Source organism: Rhinolophus ferrumequinum, chromosome 6 (assembly GCF_004115265.2).
Source record: "Rhinolophus ferrumequinum isolate MPI-CBG mRhiFer1 chromosome 6, mRhiFer1_v1.p, whole genome shotgun sequence".
NCBI classification, from domain to species: domain Eukaryota; kingdom Metazoa; phylum Chordata; class Mammalia; order Chiroptera; family Rhinolophidae; genus Rhinolophus; species Rhinolophus ferrumequinum.
In genome coordinates, this window is record NC_046289.1 from 71706334 (window position 1) to 71726260 (window position 19927).

At 43.0% G+C, this 19927-nt stretch overlaps 2 protein-coding genes and 3 non-coding genes across 5 annotated transcripts; 1 reads left to right on the top strand and 4 right to left on the bottom strand.

Annotated features, from left to right (window-relative positions):
* Positions 1-1201: 1201 nt before the first annotated feature.
* RNASE11 (ribonuclease A family member 11 (inactive)) lies at positions 1202-1795 on the bottom strand. The gene has a single exon (XM_033107004.1). It carries the CDS (start codon positions 1793-1795, stop codon positions 1202-1204), a length of 594 nt encoding a protein of 197 aa, XP_032962895.1.
* Positions 1796-5947: 4152 nt separating this feature from the next.
* On the bottom strand, positions 5948-6961 carry RNASE12 (ribonuclease A family member 12 (inactive)). Its single transcript, XM_033107638.1, has 2 exons — positions 6928-6961; positions 5948-6423 (listed from the first exon to the last, which is right to left on the bottom strand). The coding sequence occupies exons 1-2, from the start codon at positions 6959-6961 to the stop codon at positions 5948-5950; spliced, it is 510 nt and encodes a 169-aa protein (XP_032963529.1).
* Positions 6962-16754: 9793 nt separating this feature from the next.
* On the bottom strand, positions 16755-16826 carry TRNAP-AGG (transfer RNA proline (anticodon AGG)). Its single transcript has one exon. It is a non-coding gene; the product is annotated as a tRNA-Pro (tRNA).
* Positions 16827-17732: 906 nt separating this feature from the next.
* On the top strand, positions 17733-17814 carry TRNAL-AAG (transfer RNA leucine (anticodon AAG)). Its single transcript has one exon. It is a non-coding gene; the product is annotated as a tRNA-Leu (tRNA).
* A 1218-nt stretch (positions 17815-19032) lies between these two features.
* TRNAT-UGU (transfer RNA threonine (anticodon UGU)) lies at positions 19033-19105 on the bottom strand. Its single transcript has one exon. It is a non-coding gene; the product is annotated as a tRNA-Thr (tRNA).
* Between the last annotated feature and the right edge of the window lie 822 nt (positions 19106-19927).

Genomic DNA, 19927 nt, shown 5'->3' on the forward strand with positions numbered 1-19927 from the left:
GGCTCCTGGTCCCTGTGTCTCCAACCCAGCCACCAGCGAGAGTATAGAGATATGACTCCCCTACCTATGGCTCCGTGGGTGTTCCCTTTTGGCCTCACCATGTCCTGTGTTCTTATGTGGGGAGCGGGACCAGGGACCCCGCAGGCTGCCCCGCATAACAATAATACAACAAGAAAAAGTATTACAATGATGTAGCATTCATTTATTTAAAATTAGGATATTAAAAAAGAGTGGTCTCAGGATGGAGGGAGGATGTAAGATTGGAAAACATGAGTACAGAGGCACATATTAAAGAACAAGATAACTGCCCATATTTTATGTAGAGTATTGAATCATAAAGACTTACAAGTAAACAATCTGACATAATCATAAAAGTTCATTACAACATCAGAAAGCAACAAGATTGAAGACTAATTCTTCCCGGTACTTGACATAGAGTTCTAATTTCCCATCTTACTACCTCCTCTATTCTTCCGTGGCTTGCCATTCCTCTCCCTCAGGGAATCAAGACTATGCTTGAATAACAATTGCAGTAAGTGCTTTATTTCTTCCCTCTATAGCAGCCTGTGAAACAGATAGGGATGTGGGTGGAGGAACGAAGATTGCATAGGGCTGGAGCTGTTGACTGAGGTCAGGAGCTCAGGCAAAGTATCTTTTCCCTCTGGCATCTTCTGGAGGACAGGCAGCCCTCTGGTTGCATAGGTGGGTACTCACATTTGTGTGCATGCATCAACACACACATTTCTTTGAAAAGAAGCAGTGAAATAATATTCCCTATGCTCATTCGCTATTCCTCTGAATAGTCTCAGTGGCAGTACAATTAACTTTCAATTATCCATATTGGTTTTGGGCCTTCTCTCCTTAATTCTATCAAGTTGGGTGAACTGGGCTTCTTGGCTTTATAGCTGAGCTAGGATGGAAGTCAGTTCAGGGAAAGTGTGTTTGTGTGTTGTACATGTGTTGTGTGTGTATGTGTGTATGTGTAATAGAAAAAGAGCAAGTATCTGCACTCCAGGATCAGTTATAAATTTTAATTGAATTATCCACAATTTTGGATTTTTCATTCCTCCAGTTAGTATAAATAAACAAGTTTACTATAGTGCTGAAAGGGTAGATATGGATAATAGAAGGCAATACATAATAATGATAATACTCATATGTCCTTCTTTAGATCGACCATAGTCTCACAGCCCCGTGAGATTTATAACTTAGAGCCACTAACTAACCAGCTCATCAGAGAATGAGTTGTTAGCACTGTCAATATTTTCTTTAGTGAGCTAACACTATGATACTGGCACCTGGGGAACAGTTTGCCCGGAGTGAGCTGGGGCATAGTGGTCTCCAGTTCTGAGCTCTCAGAGCAGTCTATGCCAAGATTCTGTCCACATTTACAGCTGAGGGCCTTGGAGACCCCACAGATTACTTTCATGGAGCCAAGAATAAAGTTATTGCTCAACTTGCATGACCCATTAGCTTCTGAAACTTTTCTCCAGACTACCATATCATTACAATACTCTTTGGCATTACCTGTACTGTTTCCCTTAGGGAAGCCATAATGTAATCTGAATGTCAACAATGAGGAAGACAGAATAATATCCTTGGACATACTAAGGCTGGTATTTTTACATAGCAGAATCAAGTTCATTAACACCTCAATGGTTTGTTTTTCATGGTCACTTTTTACCATGTCATATTGCATCTCTTCCTCTGAAAATTTTTTAATTGTCTCCATCTTGCTTCCTGAAGATCCTACGAGAATCAACCCCAGGCCGAGTAGCAGCAGATAAGTCTTCATCACAGATCTCGGGTAATCTCTTCTGCATAGAATTAAAATAAAGAGTAAAAGACAAAAATAAAGAGAACATTAAAAAGATAGCTCTCTCTTCTTTATGACAGCTCCCAGGATTGACTATATAACTTAAGACTCCTACATCTGTTAATGGAAGTATGATGAAGTGAAAAGACCCAGCTGAGTCTGAAGACCCAGCTTTAAACCCTTGCTTATCCATTAACAATTTACCTCATTTAACTAACCTCAGTTTCCCCATGTGAAAAAAATAGGAAATGTGAGAATTATATAAGATAATACATTTAAAGTGTCCAGAACCAAGTAGCTATTTTTCTTCCTTTTCTCCTTGTCTAAAATCGCATTGGCAGGGTCTCTAATCTTCATAGTGGGTCACAAGAATCTTACCCAACACGTTCCTCACTATTGTTACCTCTCCTACAGCCTCACACAGTACCTGGCACCTGGTAGACACTTGAAAAAAGCCCACAATTTTTACCCACCCCCATTTATTTCCCCCACCAATTCTTAGTCACGGTCTATCTGTCTTTACCAGTTTCTTTGGTAAGTTGATCCTGTAGAGAAAGCTTCCAGCTTGTGGCAGAGCAAGAGGTGAAATTGTATTTGTTTCCTGGGAGTTTCTGTGACTGGGTCTAACATAGGGAAGGAGGGGCAAAAAATGGGTAGGTAGAATAGTATGAGATAGAAGGAGGAGACAGTGTGGAGCCCAGGATGCTCAGAGAACTGAACGAAGTGTCCGTCTGGCGGTCAGAATCCCAGTGACTTAGGCAGCATCACTGCCTCCTCTTCTGTGAAATCTTCCCTGTCGATTTATACTATAACCCAAAGTGATTTGCTTTTCTGCGTCTTTGAAACCCTACAACATAGATTACATTGCTCTTCATTTTATATGTTCTTTTTTCTTGTCCGTTAGTTGATTCATGTTAGTCTTTTCTCCTCTTACTAAAGCTAAAAATTCCTTGAGCCTGGAACATATTTTTCTCCTTCTTTTTATTCTGTACAGAATCAAACACTAAACAGTTATACACTGGTTTCTCAACAATGTTTATTAACAACATAGCATGGCTTGACTCATGTAGAAAATCCTTTACTTGAGGTCAGTGCCAGACAATTCATAATGAGAATCCCAGAGAGAATGGTTATTTAAGGTGACGATTCTTTCTCTTGCTCTAGAAAGATCTCATTCTTTCTCTCCTACTTCTAAAAGCCTCCTTCCCCTATGCTTATATCTCCAGCATTATCACACTTACTTACCTTCTAATCACCATTCCTTGCCCTCCAATTCTTTCAATGCACTGCTTTTCTAAAAACACCACTTGTAATGACATTGCTTCCGAAACCTTGAAGTATTCCTCATTGCTTACAAGAGGTAATCTAATCACCTGAGGCCACTTGGTCAAGACTCTCCTTGATCTAATCCCAACTGCTTCTCAAGGCTCATCTCCCATTATTTTGGTACGCAAACCCTCTGTAGTCAAATCAATGTGATCTGCTCTCCCTGAATGCACCCTATTCCATCTTCCCATCGTTGCTCCTTTTTTGAATGCCTACTCTTTTCTGCCTCTTGAAATCCTTCAAAGCCCATTCTTTCTTTGACACATTTTCTGACTACTTAAGTCTACCAAACCCATTTCTCACTCCTTTGAACTTCTTACCTCTCACTTCTTATACCACCCATTTGACATTAGTATACTGGACTTGTATCTTTTTATTATATTTAATTTAAAAATACACTGTGTGTAAAATTAGAGCACTAAAAATATATAAGCCTTAATAATTGGGTTGATTGATTATTGATAGATTATTAAGAATGAAGTGGGTGTGTTCACGTGTGTGCCTTGAGCATGGTACAGATTGAAGGGAGGAGGGAAGAAGGATTTAGATTGTTTCCTAAACATCCTCTACCATTGACATCAATAGTAAGGTGATAGTAGGGAAACAGAAAGACAATAAGGAGGAAAATAAACAAGAAGAAGAGCAGTGCAGAGAGTCCCAGTTTTTCTAAAACATATATTTCAAGTGAGCAGAATTCACAGCTACCTGGGTTTGAGTGGGTGCCAATTAGAAGAAAAATAAACAAACCCAAACTACACATGTCGTTTGAATTGGGCTTTGATCACAATTGAATGAAAATATTCTAAGAATAGATTCTATTGGACAGTCTCAGTTGCCTACTGACACTTCGGTGGAAATGCATTTATCTGCAAAATTTTGTTTTTAATCAGAAGGAGGGAGGTTGGGTGAGGAAAGGGAGAAAAATCGTTGGGAAGGACAATAAAGCCTAGAGAAAGAAACAGGAGAGAGAATTAGAATTCAGAACAAAAAAAGCAGGCCTTAAAGGACACATTTCAGCCACTTTAAAGTTTTGCCCAGGAAATGATGTTGCTACCAGGACCCAACAAGTTATATATTAGGGACCACCTGTTCCTGCTCAGCATCTCAGATGCTGAAGGCTCTGCTTCCTCAGTGACATCCAAAATTCTATGAAGACAACAGTGACAATGGAATTCCCATAGAGAAGTGGGTAATGAAACTCAACTGTGAGAGAGCCACCCTAAACGGGTAAGCCTTGCCCATTTACAAGGTTGCAAAGTGTCCTTTACTCACATTTGTCACCCTCCTCTCTCCATAAATCGAATCAATCAGAACTTGATGCTTACAAAAGGGTTAACAACTAGCATAGGTGTACCTCCTTTTTTGATATGATCTTGAATTAAATACAAATAAATAATGCAATAGTTGAGGTCTATCAACTGCAAAGATCAGAACAGAAAGGGCTGGCTGAACCTCATGCATTGCTGGCGCCTGCTCTAGCGCACTGTACGAGTTTCTGGATCTCACTTGCAGGATTGAAATATCGCAGCTCAGAATTAGTGACCCCATAATCTGGCACCTCTTATATTTTACTACTCCCAAGTACTAAGAACCCTCCCCTCCAAAAAGGCCCACTTCCATACTTCTAAGAAACAGAATTGTGGCGTATTAAGCCTAGAAAGAACCTCAAAGATTATCTAGTTCAAGTCCTCTCACTTTACAGATGAGAAAACTAAGGCTCAGAGAGGAACAGGACTTCATCCGATTCCCAGAGTTGGGAGACTCTCTTTCCCTTCCTTCTCTTCCTTTGACCTCTAACACTAAAGATACTCTCCCCGTAGTTGAAGGTGAAAGACCTAAACAACCAGTTCAGTTGTAAGAACTAAAAGAGGAAAAGAGTTAGTAGCCTGGGTCAAAGTCCTTCTGTTTCCTCTGTGCGTGCAAAAAGGAAGTACCCCGAGCTCTGACAGTCTCAATCCCTCCCTGGGAAACCCTTAGCCATTTCTCTCCAATCTTCCAGGGAAATGGTTTCTGACCAGCCAGGCTCTTTCTGATCTCCTTTTCCCTTTCTTTCAAGGTGCAGAGGGAGCTGCTGAACAGGAGCAGATGCAGCTTAGGTTATATATACCCCTAAGAGGTGACCCAGTTGCCTCTACACCTAGGACCAAGTCAGGGATTAGGATGAAATGAATGAGGCACTCCAGGTACAAAATTTAAGGGGGTATCAAAAAGCCCAGTAATCAAGATAAATAATATTTTAATGCAACATTTAAAAATAAATTTAATTCAAAACAATCCCAGATGAACAAATATCAAAAATTTGAATAACAGGATCTGACCCTGCACTGGCACAACTCATGTACCTCACCTCACCCTAATAGCAACCCTTGATTTAAAATTCAGATTTTTTTTCATCAGGGATTTTTTGCATTAATTTTGATTTTTTAAAAAATGTTACTTATTTAGACTACTGGGGTTTTTTTTGGTGCCCCTTACATTTTGCATGTGAAGTGAATGCCTCACTCACCTTATCTTGTGTAGAGTCCACTCTTGGCTCTTATCCAGTGACCCAAAGAAAAGAGGCAATCAATCGAAACACATACATAGTTTATAGTTTAATCCAGTAGACATTTCTTGCTTTTTTTTATTGAAGCAGACTAAAAAGATTCCAGCTCAGAAATACTGGAAGGATAAATAAATTACCAGTGGCTACCCATTTCACTAAAGGCATTACCCAGGTCCACAGTTCAGATGTGCATCAGGGAAACCCAGCACCAGTGCCCCGAGAGAGAAGAGAAGATTCCAGATCCAGGCGCTGGTCTCAAGTTATAAAATATAGCTCTGGAAACTAAGTGGCCTCATGTCATCACAGGTGACAAGGATAAACCCCTCTCTGGGGGAAATATGGTACCTGCAGGCAGGATACCTGATACCTTCGATGAGCTTACAGATTGTCATTTTAAACCTTGTCTCACTCTGGAAGCATAAAATGGTGGAATGGTTTGGGCAAGCCATTTTCTTGGGAGACGTGCACACATTATTGATTTTTTGAGGCCTCTCATGGATGAAGACGTGCTCCTTTTTGCAGATGTTGTCGGGTTCCTTGATGATTCTTTGGAAGATCATGTGGTTGCAGTACTTTACAGGAATGTCATTCTGAGGGTAGTCCACATGCAAGTGCTCTATGGTTGATGACACTTCTTCCTCATACATCTCGTTTTCCCAGAACAGAAGCAGCAGGAAAATTATTACCATTAGTATCATCAGAGGTAAGAGTCCCTTCACATCTTTTGCTTTCACTTCTATAGAGTAAAGGAGACAGAAAGTAGCAGAGTAGTCAGATTCCTCCAGCGCCATCCCCTGACTTTGCTTGCCCATCCTTAGGATATTCTATTTCCTTTACTCTGTTAATTAAAATCATGCTGACCTTACAAGATCCAGTGGAGGTACAGCTCTCCAAGAAAGTCCTCTCTGACCATTTCAGCTCTCAGAGTTTTGTATTGAACTGCTCTCTAGTTATTCCCTTTCAATTTGCTTCCACAAGCTCCTTGATAGCAGGTATCTAATCTAGTTCTCCTGAATCCGTCAGTGCTTAACACACAGCTGAACATAGAGAGGTGCTCAAAAGTACCCATGGCTGATTGTTTCATTCCTACTGCTGAATGACTTCCTTCCCATAATTGTCTCAACTGTAATTCCACCCAATTCCACATGCTTTTAGCCCTGTCTTCTAATCTGTTCTTCCCAATTCCTTCCCAATCTCTCCTCCTGTCAATCCTATTTGGCTCTGTGCTAGCTCCTCGTACCTTTTCTTTTTGCGGTAGCTCTGACAAGTAACATATCCTTGTGATTATGGGTCTGAGAAAGTCCTTTGTGTCTCTCTGTTCCCTGACAATAACTGTTAGGGAGCCAGTGGAGTGTGGGGAGGGCCAGAGTAAAAAGAGCGGAAAGGGAGGGGCCTGTAAAGGAGTGTGCTTGGGTGCCACTGGGAAAGAAGAGACGTTACCTTCTGAGGGAGAGTTGGGTCAGGCAGGTCCTGAATGTGTCCTTCTCAAAACATTTACTAAAGTCCTGATGTGCCAGACACAGTACTGTCTGTTTTCCAAATTTTCAGTAAGTCCTTACTTCAAACCTGTGAAGGAGCTATTATCTTCATTTCATTAATGAAGAAATTAATTGCAGAACAGTTCAGGTGGAAATGTGAGATGACAAGAGTGACACCAGTCTCACCTTCTCAATATTTGACACTTGAACTCCAGTTTCAGCAAGTTTAATTTCACGTGGTGCCTAGGACAGGGCAGAAACAGTTCCTGAATGTTAACGTTAGTCTTGATAAAGCCCCGGAGAGTATGGCAATGATTCCCAAGCTCTGATGAACGTTGGAATCACCTGGCCATTTTTAAATGCCACTTTGAGACTCTGCTTTAATTGGTATTGGGTATGACCTGGGTTTGGGGATTAATAAAAGCTCTTCCAGTGATTCTAATATGTAGCAAAATCTGGGAACTATTGAACTATGGTGTACTATAGAAACCTACATGAAAAATTAATAGATGAGGACTTGGTAAAAGATCAAGGTATGAAGGCAATAGAATCATTTTTGTTGCTTTCATCTCCTGGTCATTTGATATGGGAATGGGAAAACAGACGTAATTTTATCACTTCCTCTAAAACGATTTCTATTTGGAGAGACAGCTCCATAGTCTCCTCTGTACCTATCTGTGTCTTTGTAATTGGTAAGAAGAAATACATTTTAGAGTGCAAAGTGGTCTAGGATGGACAGAGAATCCTGAAAAGGGGTTCAAAGAATATGTCTCTTTCTATACCACAAAAGTACAATTCCAGGCCATGATACTGAACAACCAAGAGGTTATTATTTACTTTCCAAAATCTTTCATTCTGGGTGTCCGTTCAGAATTCAAACTGTCCTGTTTTGGATATGTGTTGCACAATGCCACAAAGATATAAGTACATAATTAATTGATGAATTTTCCAATTAACAAATTTCGATTTGCTCATCATCTTGCAGAAACATTTCATTGTATGAAGAGAAATCTAGCTAAAGCAGTGATCGTTACATATTTCCCAAATGGCTGCTAATGACGGCAAACCCAGAGTAACAGTAGTCTAAAAAAGATGGAAGTTTATTTCTCATGTAAAGGAAAGCCTGGGATCGTTAGTCCAGGATTGGTGCGGTGCTTCAAGGTGCTGACTTCTTCTATCTCAGTATGTAGCTTCCATGTCATGGTCCAGATGGCTGCTCTGACCCTAGCCATCATATGTGCATTCCAGTCAGCAGGGAGAAGAAAGGCACAAAAAGGGCATGGCACTGCCTTCTAAGGACACATTCCAAAGTTTCACACTCTGTTTCCATTTACATCTCGCGGGAAATAATTTGGTTACATAGTCGCATTCAACTGCAAGGAACACTGGGAAATGTAAGGCTTATTCTGGGTGGGCACGTACTCAGCTAAATTCTGGTTTCCAATTACAAAGGAAGAAGGGGAGAATAAACACTGGAGGGCAACTATATAGCAGCATTTTTTCTACTTGCCTTCAGACAAACGTTGTTCTGGAAAATGTTAATGTGTGTGCTTCAAGAAAAAAGTTTCATGATCAAAAGTTTGAGAAATATTGTTAATTATATTTCTGCCCTTGAAGAGTCAAAAGATCCACAAAGCACAAGATTCTGAGAAACCCAGCAATAGAGAAGCTTAACTAATTTCATTTGACTCAGAATTTTACAAATTGATTTGAGCATGGAACTTCATTTGAGGGACACCAGTATGTCCATCCTAAGGAGCAGGGTTCTACGGAACACCAGTTTGGGAAACGCTGCAAGTGACTAGGAGCCATAAATGGTAACCTCGGACCCAGGCACCTGCGTGGGAACAAAGGCAACAACAAGCAAAAGGGAATGGAGTCTAAATAGGCCCAGATTTTTAAGACGATGGTGACTGCCCTCCCTTTAAAATCCGTATGCTAACAATTCAAGCCTATCCTTCACTATTAGTAGGATTCTAGTTCTTTTCCTGAAATGTTTCAGGTGCTCTCTGAGAAGTGCTTTTATCTCTTGTCCACAGCCAGTCCTCCAGACTTCCTCTCTGCTCATCCTGGTTTCTGATCAGTGCTTCTCCACAATGCGGCGGTAGTCTGTGGTTTGCTTCAAGCTCCTCCCAAAGCCTGGATACGCTAATGCACACTTAACACAGGATATGAGGCTTAACAGACTTTCTGAAAAATATTAATTACAGGAGAGAAAAAAATCTTAACGCCAATTCACATATTTACTACGCGTAGCAGCCCCTCACAAGGACTCCCTTTCAAATTGTCCCTTTCCTTGGCCATTTGGCTGTGGGGCCTGCTTGTGTTTCTTCTCCCTATCACCCTCTGCTTTATATCCCCTTTTCCTTACGTCTTGGGCCCCAGGAAACGATGACCATTCTCAAGAGGGGGTTGGGCTACTCTTCTTGAAGATGCACTTTCTGAGTCCTTTACACACAACTGAGGAAACGTGAATTGCCCGTATCAAAGGCTGGGAGTGGAAGCAGAGTGCAGAGCATATTGGGGACGACGAAAGACCTCACCACCAGCCCTCAACCACTCCTTAGTCTGCCGCTGCCTGGCTCCTACAGATTTTTTTTTTTTTTTTAACGTAGTGGGAGGTGGTTTCTAAATGAAATCCATCAGAGTCTTTTGGCTACTAAATAAAAATACAGAAACCTGGGCCTTACCCCAGACCTATTGATCAAAGACTCTGGGGATGAGGCCCTGGAACCTGCATTTGTAACCAGTAACACGACTCTGGTGATTATAATGTACACTGATGTTTAGGGATCACCACAATAGATGAGCCCTGAATTGGTAAACAGCATAACAATTTCTTTTTTTTTCATTTTTACTTGCATTCTTTTTTTTCCCTCTTTTCTTTTTTTTTAAAAAATTCATTTCAGGTGTAAAAAACAACATAGCATTAGACATTTATATACCACACAAAGTATAATAATTTCTAAAGAATTGCACCCACCCCACAACAAAACCAACTTTTACATTATTGTGTGGAATACTCAATACCCCGTGTGAAACCCTGCATCTGATGACTGCCGTGGCTCACAGCTTCCACAAGGTGAAGGTGTGTGTTTGCCTCACATCACGTGACTAAAACAGAACGCTCCCTCTCTGGACACTGGGAGGGCCTGCCTCCCATACACACCACTGGAGGAGGAAGGATTGGTCTATATTTCTTATTTATAGTCCTTAATGACCTGTGTTCTTTCAGCAATTCTGGAAAACAGTGCATAGGGGATGCTAGAGAAGAGCAGAGGGAACTGGGTTCCACCAGGAGGAGAGGTCGCAGGGCCAGGCAGGGGCGAAGGAGAAATGAGAATATGTCTGTGGTGTGGCAGTAGCCAAGGCAGGGAAGACTGGCAGTGAAAACGCTGGGCACACCTTAGATTCAGGAAGGTCATTGAAAGCAGAAGGTATTCTTTTCCCCCCACCATTCTCTAACCTTCGCTTCCTACTTCCCTGTCACTCTGATGCCATCTCTTAGCACCTGTCTTAGTCTTTTACTTTTGAGTCGGGGTCCATTTCTTTCCTCCTGTTCATTTTCACTAAGGAGCCCTCCCAAACCATTTTCACTTAATATCCTGGAATGGAGAACAGTCAGATGATATCTCGAGTTTCTTTCTAACCTTGAAAGTGGGCCTTGCCCATGAGGAAATCTATGCTGGTTCTCACAAACTCTCAGGCATCCGATGTAAGCCCACATATCAAAAAATATCTCTAAGCGCAGGGCAAAGGGCATGAGACTTTATCAACTCCTCCAGGAATCCTTCTTTAAATGAACCACCTCCATCTCCTTTTTTGAGATTCCGTAAAAAGCCCTCCTCCAAGCTTCCTGTACATGATTTAGTCTTAACAGTTACCATGAGGTGCAGCAAAGAGTTTATTTGGCCTTCTCACTCACATGCTGTGTGCTTCTGGGGAGCCAGAACAATGTACTCGTTTGCTTTAGCACACTGCCTGGTACTTCACAGGAGAACAAAAAGTGTTTGTGGTGAACGAAAGGGTGAAACACTTCAGATCTCATTCTTCTGCTGCTAACTAGCTGTGTGATCCTAGAAAGCCATGGCATTTCTCAGAGTCTCAGTTTCTTCATCTCTAAACTGGAGGTGGTAGGAAAGAATAAGGGAAGAATTGGACTTTCTCTAAGGTTCCTTTCTGCTGTCACAAACTAAGGTTCTGAGCTAAATTAAAGTGACTCCAATGGCTAGTCCCTTAAGATGACAATTCTCTGGTTACCACTTCTATTTCCCCTGACACTGTGGGAGTGGGGGTGGGGAGCGAAGTAGGACCGTTGCGTCTGCCTCCCAGCCTGGAGTCAGGGTGAACAATGGGGAAATGGGAGCTGGATCCTGGGCACCAGACTCAGAAGTGGGTGGTGGAGGCCTGTTTCAAGAGTATGGTGGAGCAGCCCTGTGAAATGGCCTAGGGAATTGGCATTCTGGTAAAAGGGACACCTCCCTAAATCAAGAACACTTACTATTGGAAAAACAAAAAAGGGCACAAAGCACCCCTCCTCTGGAAGGGTTCGTTGGCTACCTTTGGCAACTGCAGAGCTAGACAAGCTATTAACTGCAGGATTTATACAACTCCTTCAAGTCTCCAGTCACTTTGCCAACTGCCATCCCATGACCTCACTTGTCCCTTTGTTCGGTGAGGTGGACAGATTGGAGCTTGCAAATATACAAGAACAAGCTGCTCCTGATTTGGGCAGAACATGTTTAGAATCAGACTGGAGCTTGTCTCAGCCTTGCAGTTACAACCCCAGGCTATGACCACGGGAGGAAGGTCCAATTCTCCCCTGGGGGCAAACCAAGCCATTTCTTGTTTTGTAATTTTACTTGTATCCCAGGAATGACTGCCACCAGGTGATAACCCAGGGGAGGCAAGGTTGAGGGGAGGTTGCCCTAAGCAAGTCTTTCTAATAGCTATTTTAGTAGGCCCCTGTTCCTTCAGTTTTCTACTTCTGAGAATGCTTTGATCATAGCATATCTGTCTTCTCATGTGTGTCCCCAGGCTGAGCCTTCAACAGTTTCCTTTGAATCCTCATTGAGGCAGGACCACTAATCCAGCCTTCTCCTGAAGCACCTCCAAGGACATTCGGATCTGTCATACCACTCACAGGCTCTGCTCTCCTCTCTGGGTTCCAGCTTCCCTGAAAGTCAGATAAAATTCCTTAAAAGAAGGTAAATGACTGTCCCCTGACCCCAAATAATCACAGAGGCTCTAAAGATTCCAGATGCATTAAAAACAAAACAAACCCTTCCTTTTCTTGGAATCACCCAGCTAGAGCAGAATGAGCAGTGGCCCAGTAGTCGTGAAAGCTAGGTTCCTGTCTTGACACTGGCTCTGCCACTAACTAGCTCTGTGACCCTGAGCTTAATTCCAGGAGCCTCACTGACCTCCTTTTCAAGTGGCTGGGAACTGGCAGAGTAGTGGAAGACACGAGGTGAAAACAAGTAACAACTGAGAATTGATAAAACACACCCTGATGCCAGGCTATGCTTGCTTATTAGAAAGTTGAAACAGGACTCCCCGGGGCTTTTTGTCAACCATACTGGACCACAGTAATCTTTCTAAAACATGAATCTAGTTCTGTGCCTGTGCTGTCCACCCCATCCCCACCTAAAATGTGTCAATGGCTTTACGTAAGTCTTAAAATAATGACCACAATCCTTACCTCTGCCTACCAAGCCTTGCTTAGAGAGCCTCACCTCCAACCACTCTCTTCTCTCTCTATCCCTCCATACACTCCTCCTTTCAGTTCCAACTGATCAGGCTTCCTTCCAACTCGAGGTTTTTAACATCTAATTTTCTCATTATGGAAAGTTCCTTACTCCACTCACCCCTGCCCATTCTGCCTGGTTAAATCCTGTGTGTTTCTCATTTCCTTAGACAAGCCTTCCCAGAACCTCCAGGGGGAGTGAATAGCCTCTGTTTTGCTTGCGTAACACTCTGTACTTTTCCTTTGTGGTCCTTGTCACTAGCATAATAATCATTGTATTTCTTGGTTTTAAAAAATTATCTGATTGTTTCATGAGGGAGAAACCTCATCTGTCTTGTTCCCCGCAGTAATCTCTGTTTAAGCACAATGCCTGGAATACAATAGATGTTCAACACGTTTGCACAATTGATATTCAGTAAACATTAATTGAATGGAAGAATGCATAAGTGAATGATATAAAAGAATTATATTTTGCTTTTTAACCATAGTATAAAAGCTATTTTTTGTAAAACTCAAGAATCCTTTTTAAGGGTTTCTTTGGTGGGACCCTGCAGCATCATGTGGGCGTAAGATCAGAAAGACAATGAAAGAAAATGTTGATTCATCTCTAATTACTACTCAAGGCCTTAATCTATGATTGTCCCTCTGAACCCCTCACTTCAGCTGTTAAAGACCAACTCAAGAGGTTTGCTAATGGGTGCTACCTCTGTTTTCTGCTTTCTCTCCATATCCACAGGAGGCCATCTACCTTAATAAGTAGTTTAACTTAATCCCATGAACACCATCTCCCTGGACAATAACACAGCTCTCTCCCCTATTAGTTCCACCTCCATATCATGCACGCAGAAGGATCAGCAAAAAGTAGTGGGGTCCCTAGAAATTAACTTTTAATCTACATTCTCTCAGTAAGACCGTGAAGGTAAAATCCATGACAGTTCTCGTCTTGTCCACAAGGGGGCAGTTTGCCCTCCTAGCTTCTGGGAGCAGAGACACTGCCTGTTTATAAATATTTTGTGACCAGCAGAGGTTCTTACCCCCTGTTCCATATCGTCCTCCAGGCATCCTCCCCACATGCCAGCAATGCTTCCTTAGGGCTCATATTCACAGTGATCCCTCATTACAAAACCTGGTCAAGTTAGGTTGATGAAGTCCTGTTGGTTATACAGGTCCTTTCCTAACCTGTTTTCCTTTTCCTCTCTTGTCTCCCTATTGGGGACTCTTGTTCCTCAGCTTATGGAATCAGTTATTTTACAGACTTTTACAGGATGGATAGCTCTGCTATGTGCAATCCTACAATGTGACCCCAAACATCATGTGGTTCTGAATTTGCTCAAAGCCATGAAAGCCTGAAGCAGCCCTGCACTTAAGCAGCTGTGCCTGAAGCAAGTTTGCAAAGGAGCCAATGGCACACTGATGCTCCTTATAGCTCCTGAGAGTTTAGTTGGTGTCTTGCTTTATGTCCAGTTGGAAGAACCTTTCAATGCTTCTGTAAAGCATTTATAGAACCATACTGTGGCCCAAAGGGAGAGCTGCTACAGAATATTTTTCAGGCATGGGCCCCCCTCAGTCTTTCCTAGAGGATTACACATTCCCCACACTACAAGAGCCCTCTAGTCAAGCCTCCAAATACCTCCATGCTCCTTATCTCTGCCAGTGTCACAGGATCGGGTATTCCTAAAAAGATTGTATAACTTTTCGATTTAAAACAACAATTCACACAATTCATTAACCAAATATTTATTATCTATTAGATGCTAAGCACAGTTCCAGGCTCTGAGACTTCAGCAGTAAAAAACAACCTATTCTCACAGTGCTTCCAACTTAGTGGTGGGGGAGGAAGAATGAACAAAAATAGCAGCAGCAGCAAAAGTGAGGGTGTGGTACGTTCAAAGAAGGAAATTAGAGAAGGGGAATAAAGAGCAAAGGGAGTGGGTGCCGTTTCATACAGAGTGGTCAGAGAAGTCATCTCTGATAGGCAACAGCTGAGCAGAAATCTTAACAGCAGTGAGGGATTGAGCAATGCAGGTATGAGGGAGAGAAGACCCAAAGCAGAGAGAAGAACACATCCAAAGGCATGGAGGTGGGAATTTCTGAGGCTCACTAGAGGCTAATGCAGCCAGCAAACGGAGAGGGTGGTAAGGAGATGAGGTGGGAGAAGTGAGGGGAACCCAAGAAGTGGCAGATTCACATAGGGACTTTTATAGCCATGGCAAGGAATTTTGATTTTATGCTGAATGAAATGGAAATGCACAAAGGGTTTTAAGCAGAACAATGATCAACTCTGACTGAGGTTTTAACAGGATCATTCTGTCTTCCCTGTTGAGGATAGACTACAGGGGCACAAGGGCCAACCAGGGAGACCTGCTAAGGGGCTACTGCAATGGTGCAGGTGAGAAATGGTAGTGCCTCGGTGCACCACCTACAGGGGTGGTGGTGGAGATGGTGAGAAGTGTTTGGATTTCGGAAATAGTCTAAACGTGCAGTCAACATCATTTGTTAAAGGATTGAATGTGGGTTGTAAGAAAGAGGACTATAGGACGAATCTAAGGTTATTCGTTTCACGGTTCTTCCAAATATCTGTAGAGATACTGGAAGTTAAATAGCAGCATAGCTAAGAGTGAGGTCAAAAATTCCTCAGTGTGGTTTCTGGCTCTTCATCTGGTGAGTCAGGGCACATCTGACTGAAAGAGGAGAATGTGAGCACTGAATACCCAGCAAGGAGGAAGGGAGGGAATGGGGGTGAAGAGTGTGATCTGTGTAGGGAATGAAAGCCACCCTCTCCATGCCCATATCCACACACACATCCTCAAAGTAGGCTGAAACATTAGGCTGTCTTTTTTCCCTTGGAGTTTCCTTCTCTTAGCACAATCTGTTTCTGTGGCTTGGGGAAGTAAGGAGGATCACAGGGAGAACCTAAGTTTAGCTCATGGTTGTACCCAGAACTAAACTTAACTGTGTAAGATGAAGTAGCAGCTGGAAGAGGGTGATTCTCAGGAAGGTGGAGTGGGATACAGAATGCCTAGTTACTGGAACACTAGCATGGTCTCCAGCTGTGGCCTGTAAACAACTGGGTAGCAGCTGTAGCTCCCAGGCCAAACCTAATTACACCTGGGGATCTTTTAAAAAAACAACCATGTGACGCTGCATCCTAAAATAATCCAATTTAATTGGCCTGGGGCTGGACCCCACAGTGAATGATTTAAAAGCTTCAAGGTGAGTCTAATATGCAGGCAGGCTAGAGTATCCCTGTTGAGAAGTTCATTCCCAAGGTGCTACACCACCTGAGTCCCCCCACCCCCACACCAACACACACCAACACACACACACACACACACACACACACACACACACACACACACACTGGCCCTGGAATGTTAGGCTCGAATGAGGGAGGGAGTCCAGACTGGCTTTGTGTGACAAGACACCTGCCACATTTACTGATTAGTGGAGGTCCCTCATGCCTACAAGTGGTGGAAAACTGAGGGTATGTGAAACTATTGACATAAAATATGCCTCCCTAAGTCCTAAATGAACAATTTCTGGATAATCGAAAAATACAAAAGATGTACAAAAAGCACAAAAGATGGTTGATTTTAGAAATAATGATTTTGTAAAAGAAATATAAGTCACGGGTAATAATAACGTCTATTTATCCTGGTGATTTACTAACACAATTGCATTTGTCTAACGATTAAGTGTACAAATCTGAAATGGTGGAGAATAAAATGGTGTTCATACAGTAATAATACCTCCAAAAGGTGTTTGCTTTGTGATGGTGCTTAACATCAACACACGTGCGGTTTTACTGATAGTGGGAAAACAACTGATTCTGAATCAAAAGTAGGGCTCGTCCGGGATTTGAACCCGGGACCTCTCGCACCCTAAGCGAGAATCATACCCCTAGACCAACGAGCCAGCGTTACTTATGCTTTCTTCTTCAAACTTTACTAAAGAAACTTTTAGCCATGTTCCTAGTTGGCTGTAAATTTTTTTAATTTTTTTAATAATTATGGGTGTGGAGTACCGCCTAGTGGACGAACAAATCACTACAGTCTCCTTTGCTCAAATTCCAGAAGGCGATTCCCTTAGACTACAGATATCTTTTAGGAAAAAATTGTCAGGACGAAAGAGAATAATTTCGCTGCACGTTTTCGATTCCGAGTGGGCCAAAGATGCTGCGGGCATGGTGGAAGGCAATCGCATCATGGACAGTCACGGGTTGCGGGGTGATTCCGTGGCTGTGGGGAGGGGAGAGGACGCACCTTCGCAGAGAGCGTCTCCAGGACCGGTACCGATCGCTTTGCCCGTGGCCGGCGGGAGAGCAGGGGCGGTGTGGAGAGGCTTCTTCTAAGCCTGGGCACAAGACTGATCGACCCGTTCCTGGGCTCGGCTTGGCCCTGCCTTAGATTCTCACCTCCCGGAAACTTTCCGCTTCTCCTCCGGTACGACCCCAGACTCAGCATCCTACGCGTAGCGAAAGCTCTCGCTGCGTGGCTGCCTCCGTGGGGAGCCGTCCGAGGCAGGAGAGGGCCGGGATCTCCGGGGTGACCAGCCTGGGCAGGCGCTCCGTACACGTTTGACCTAACAAAAGTAGTCCTGTCTCTCGAGACGCAAGATGCACGCAAGATGTGCATCAGCTCTTTCCACCAATCTCAAGCATTGTGGCTCAAAAGAAGAAAGGAAGCAAAACAAACCAGGAAGAAACGGGGGGAGGAAGAGATATAATGAACCCCATAAAATTACAAATATGTAAACTATAGGATGGGTGAAAGTGCGAGAGAGTAAAGGATACAGAACATGTTCCGGTGCTTTGTCACGAACGGTAGCGTGGCCGAGCGGTCTAAGGCGCTGGATTAAGGCTCCAGTCTCTTCGGGGGCGTGGGTTCGAATCCCACCGCTGCCACATATTTTTGATCAGACCGCGAGGAATGCACTGGTTGCACTAGTCATGCCAAGCGAAGACGTCAAATCCCCACCTATCCTTACGCGCCCAACCATTCGTCTCTAGTTAGAATCTGCGTACGCACCGCACTGTTTAGCGGCTCCTCGTATTTTTGAGCATTTCGTAATTCAAAGCTCTTCATGAAAAACAGTAACACCATAGCAAGATCGCTATGATGCCTTTGAACCCATAGTTTCCCAAAGGTAAAGCGCTAGGACTTTAATACCATAAACCTATGAGCTTTGCTTGCCTGCTTTCACTCAGCCGAAGAGCGTATTTTGAGCACTTGTTGTTGGCACTATTCTACTGTTGAGGAATACAGAAAAGATGAACAAAACGTAATGCTTGCCCACGAGGCAGGCTCGCAGACCAAACTGGAAAAGGAAGCCGTATAAAACGGTCTTGAAACATTGTAAGACATCAAGTAGGCGAATAACACATAACGCTCTTACAAAATGGCGATTAATGTTAGTAGTATGCGTCAGCTCCCAGAAAAGAAAACAGCTCCTCATGTTTAGCACTAGTTTCCAAGCAAATTCCCCATATGTTATTTTATTTGGCTGAACAGGATTCCTAGAAGTAGGTAGGGAAAGGGCACAGATGCACTGAGAGGCCAAGAGAATTATCTGCTCTCCGACCTGCCTGCCCGCCTGCCCGGGGGGAGAGGGAAAACACTGTCAGGCAGAATTCAAACGATAACTTGGGACTGTCCCTACGTTACTATTTCACATCTCTGGGGGTCTTTGGTTGCAAGTTTTCAAAGCGGAGTAGAGAACAAAATGTAGTAACAGAAACATTTAAACCACTTCTTGGAGGCAAAAACAAGGGATTGTCACGGGTTTGAAACCCGGGACTTTTCGCACCTTAAGCAAGAATCATACTCCTAGACCAACACAATACACAACACGCTTTTAACTTGTCCCAAGGTTTACTCATGTCACTAGTCTTTTCCTAAATAATTGTTTATTTGAGTCGTTTCTATGGACAGGAATTTATGTTTGTTTATCCATGAAGCAAAGGCTCAAAGTGCGAGTCATGTCTCAGCTGAGCTTGTGAATTCAGACCCAACGTGCAGTACAGCCACATTGCCTGAACGTTTTTTCAGGTGGTGCCAAGGATGAGGGAGATCTGCCGTGCACCGCTGCGTGACTCCCTCGAGTCCGGAGAAAAGGAAACCACAGGCCCCAGCGAGATTTGAACTCGCGACCCCTGGTTTACAAGACCAGTGCTCTAACCCCTGAGCTATGGAGCCCTTACTTGAGACGTTATGCTGCATGTCTTGCCTTACAGATATATACAGTAAACCTACTATCCAGAGGCATCAAACAGAATTTTAACGTGAGCAAAAATCAGAACATTCTCTTATAAAATTGGAAACTTTCCATGTCCTCTCAACCCTTCAAAAAGAGTGCTTTGAGCAGAGCCATTACCAAGCTGTCTTCTCATCCCCCATCTTGATGCTTTCCTGAGACATTGCCTCCTGTGCCTCTAGTGCCCAGAAAGAATACAGATATACGATTCATTGTGTCCTTTAATTTTCACTGTGTAAATGTAATACATAGTGCCACTGACCTTACACAATTCTAAGGAAGAGAAATTCTCTATTTAGATAGGCAAAAGAAGGCATTCGTGGCAGATATCTTTCGTTCAGGGATGAGTCATGGAGAAGCCTCCCAATGTTGTCTTAAGGTGTGATGAACATGTATAAGGGTGAAGAAGATAATAGCATCTTCTGTGGCTTGACAAGAGCTGCCTCTCCTAATACTACCCTGGTGTTCAAACTTCAGTCTTTCTACACCAGACAATATCTTTCATACCCCCAAGAGAACTACCAGACTCTGTTTTAACTGACTTCCCTGACTGCCAGAATCAAGAATCAGGTCTCTGTACCCCATTTGCCTCTGTGAGGCATTTCACTAAAGGAAACCTCCAAGGAATCAGTAGGGTAATCTTTTTGGACCTACGGATAGGCATCATAATTCTTAAGGAAGGATCAGGGTTCCCGACTTTTTTTCTGGGACAGGAAAATCAAATCAAAACAAACTTTGAATCATAAGTTACGTGTCATGTTGGT

Excerpts from the sequence above, each read along its gene's own strand:
- RNASE11 (XM_033107004.1), bottom strand. The coding sequence starts at position 1,795 with ATGAAGACTTATCTGCTGCTACTCGGCCTGGGGTTGATTCTCGTAGGA.
- RNASE12 (XM_033107638.1), bottom strand. The coding sequence starts at position 6,961 with ATGTTACTTGTCAGAGCTACCGCAAAAAGAAAAG. Across the intron at positions 6,424-6,927 it reads AGCTACCGCAAAAAGAAAAG|AAGTGAAAGCAAAAGATGTG; the intron begins GTACGAGGAGCT and ends TTTACTCTATAG.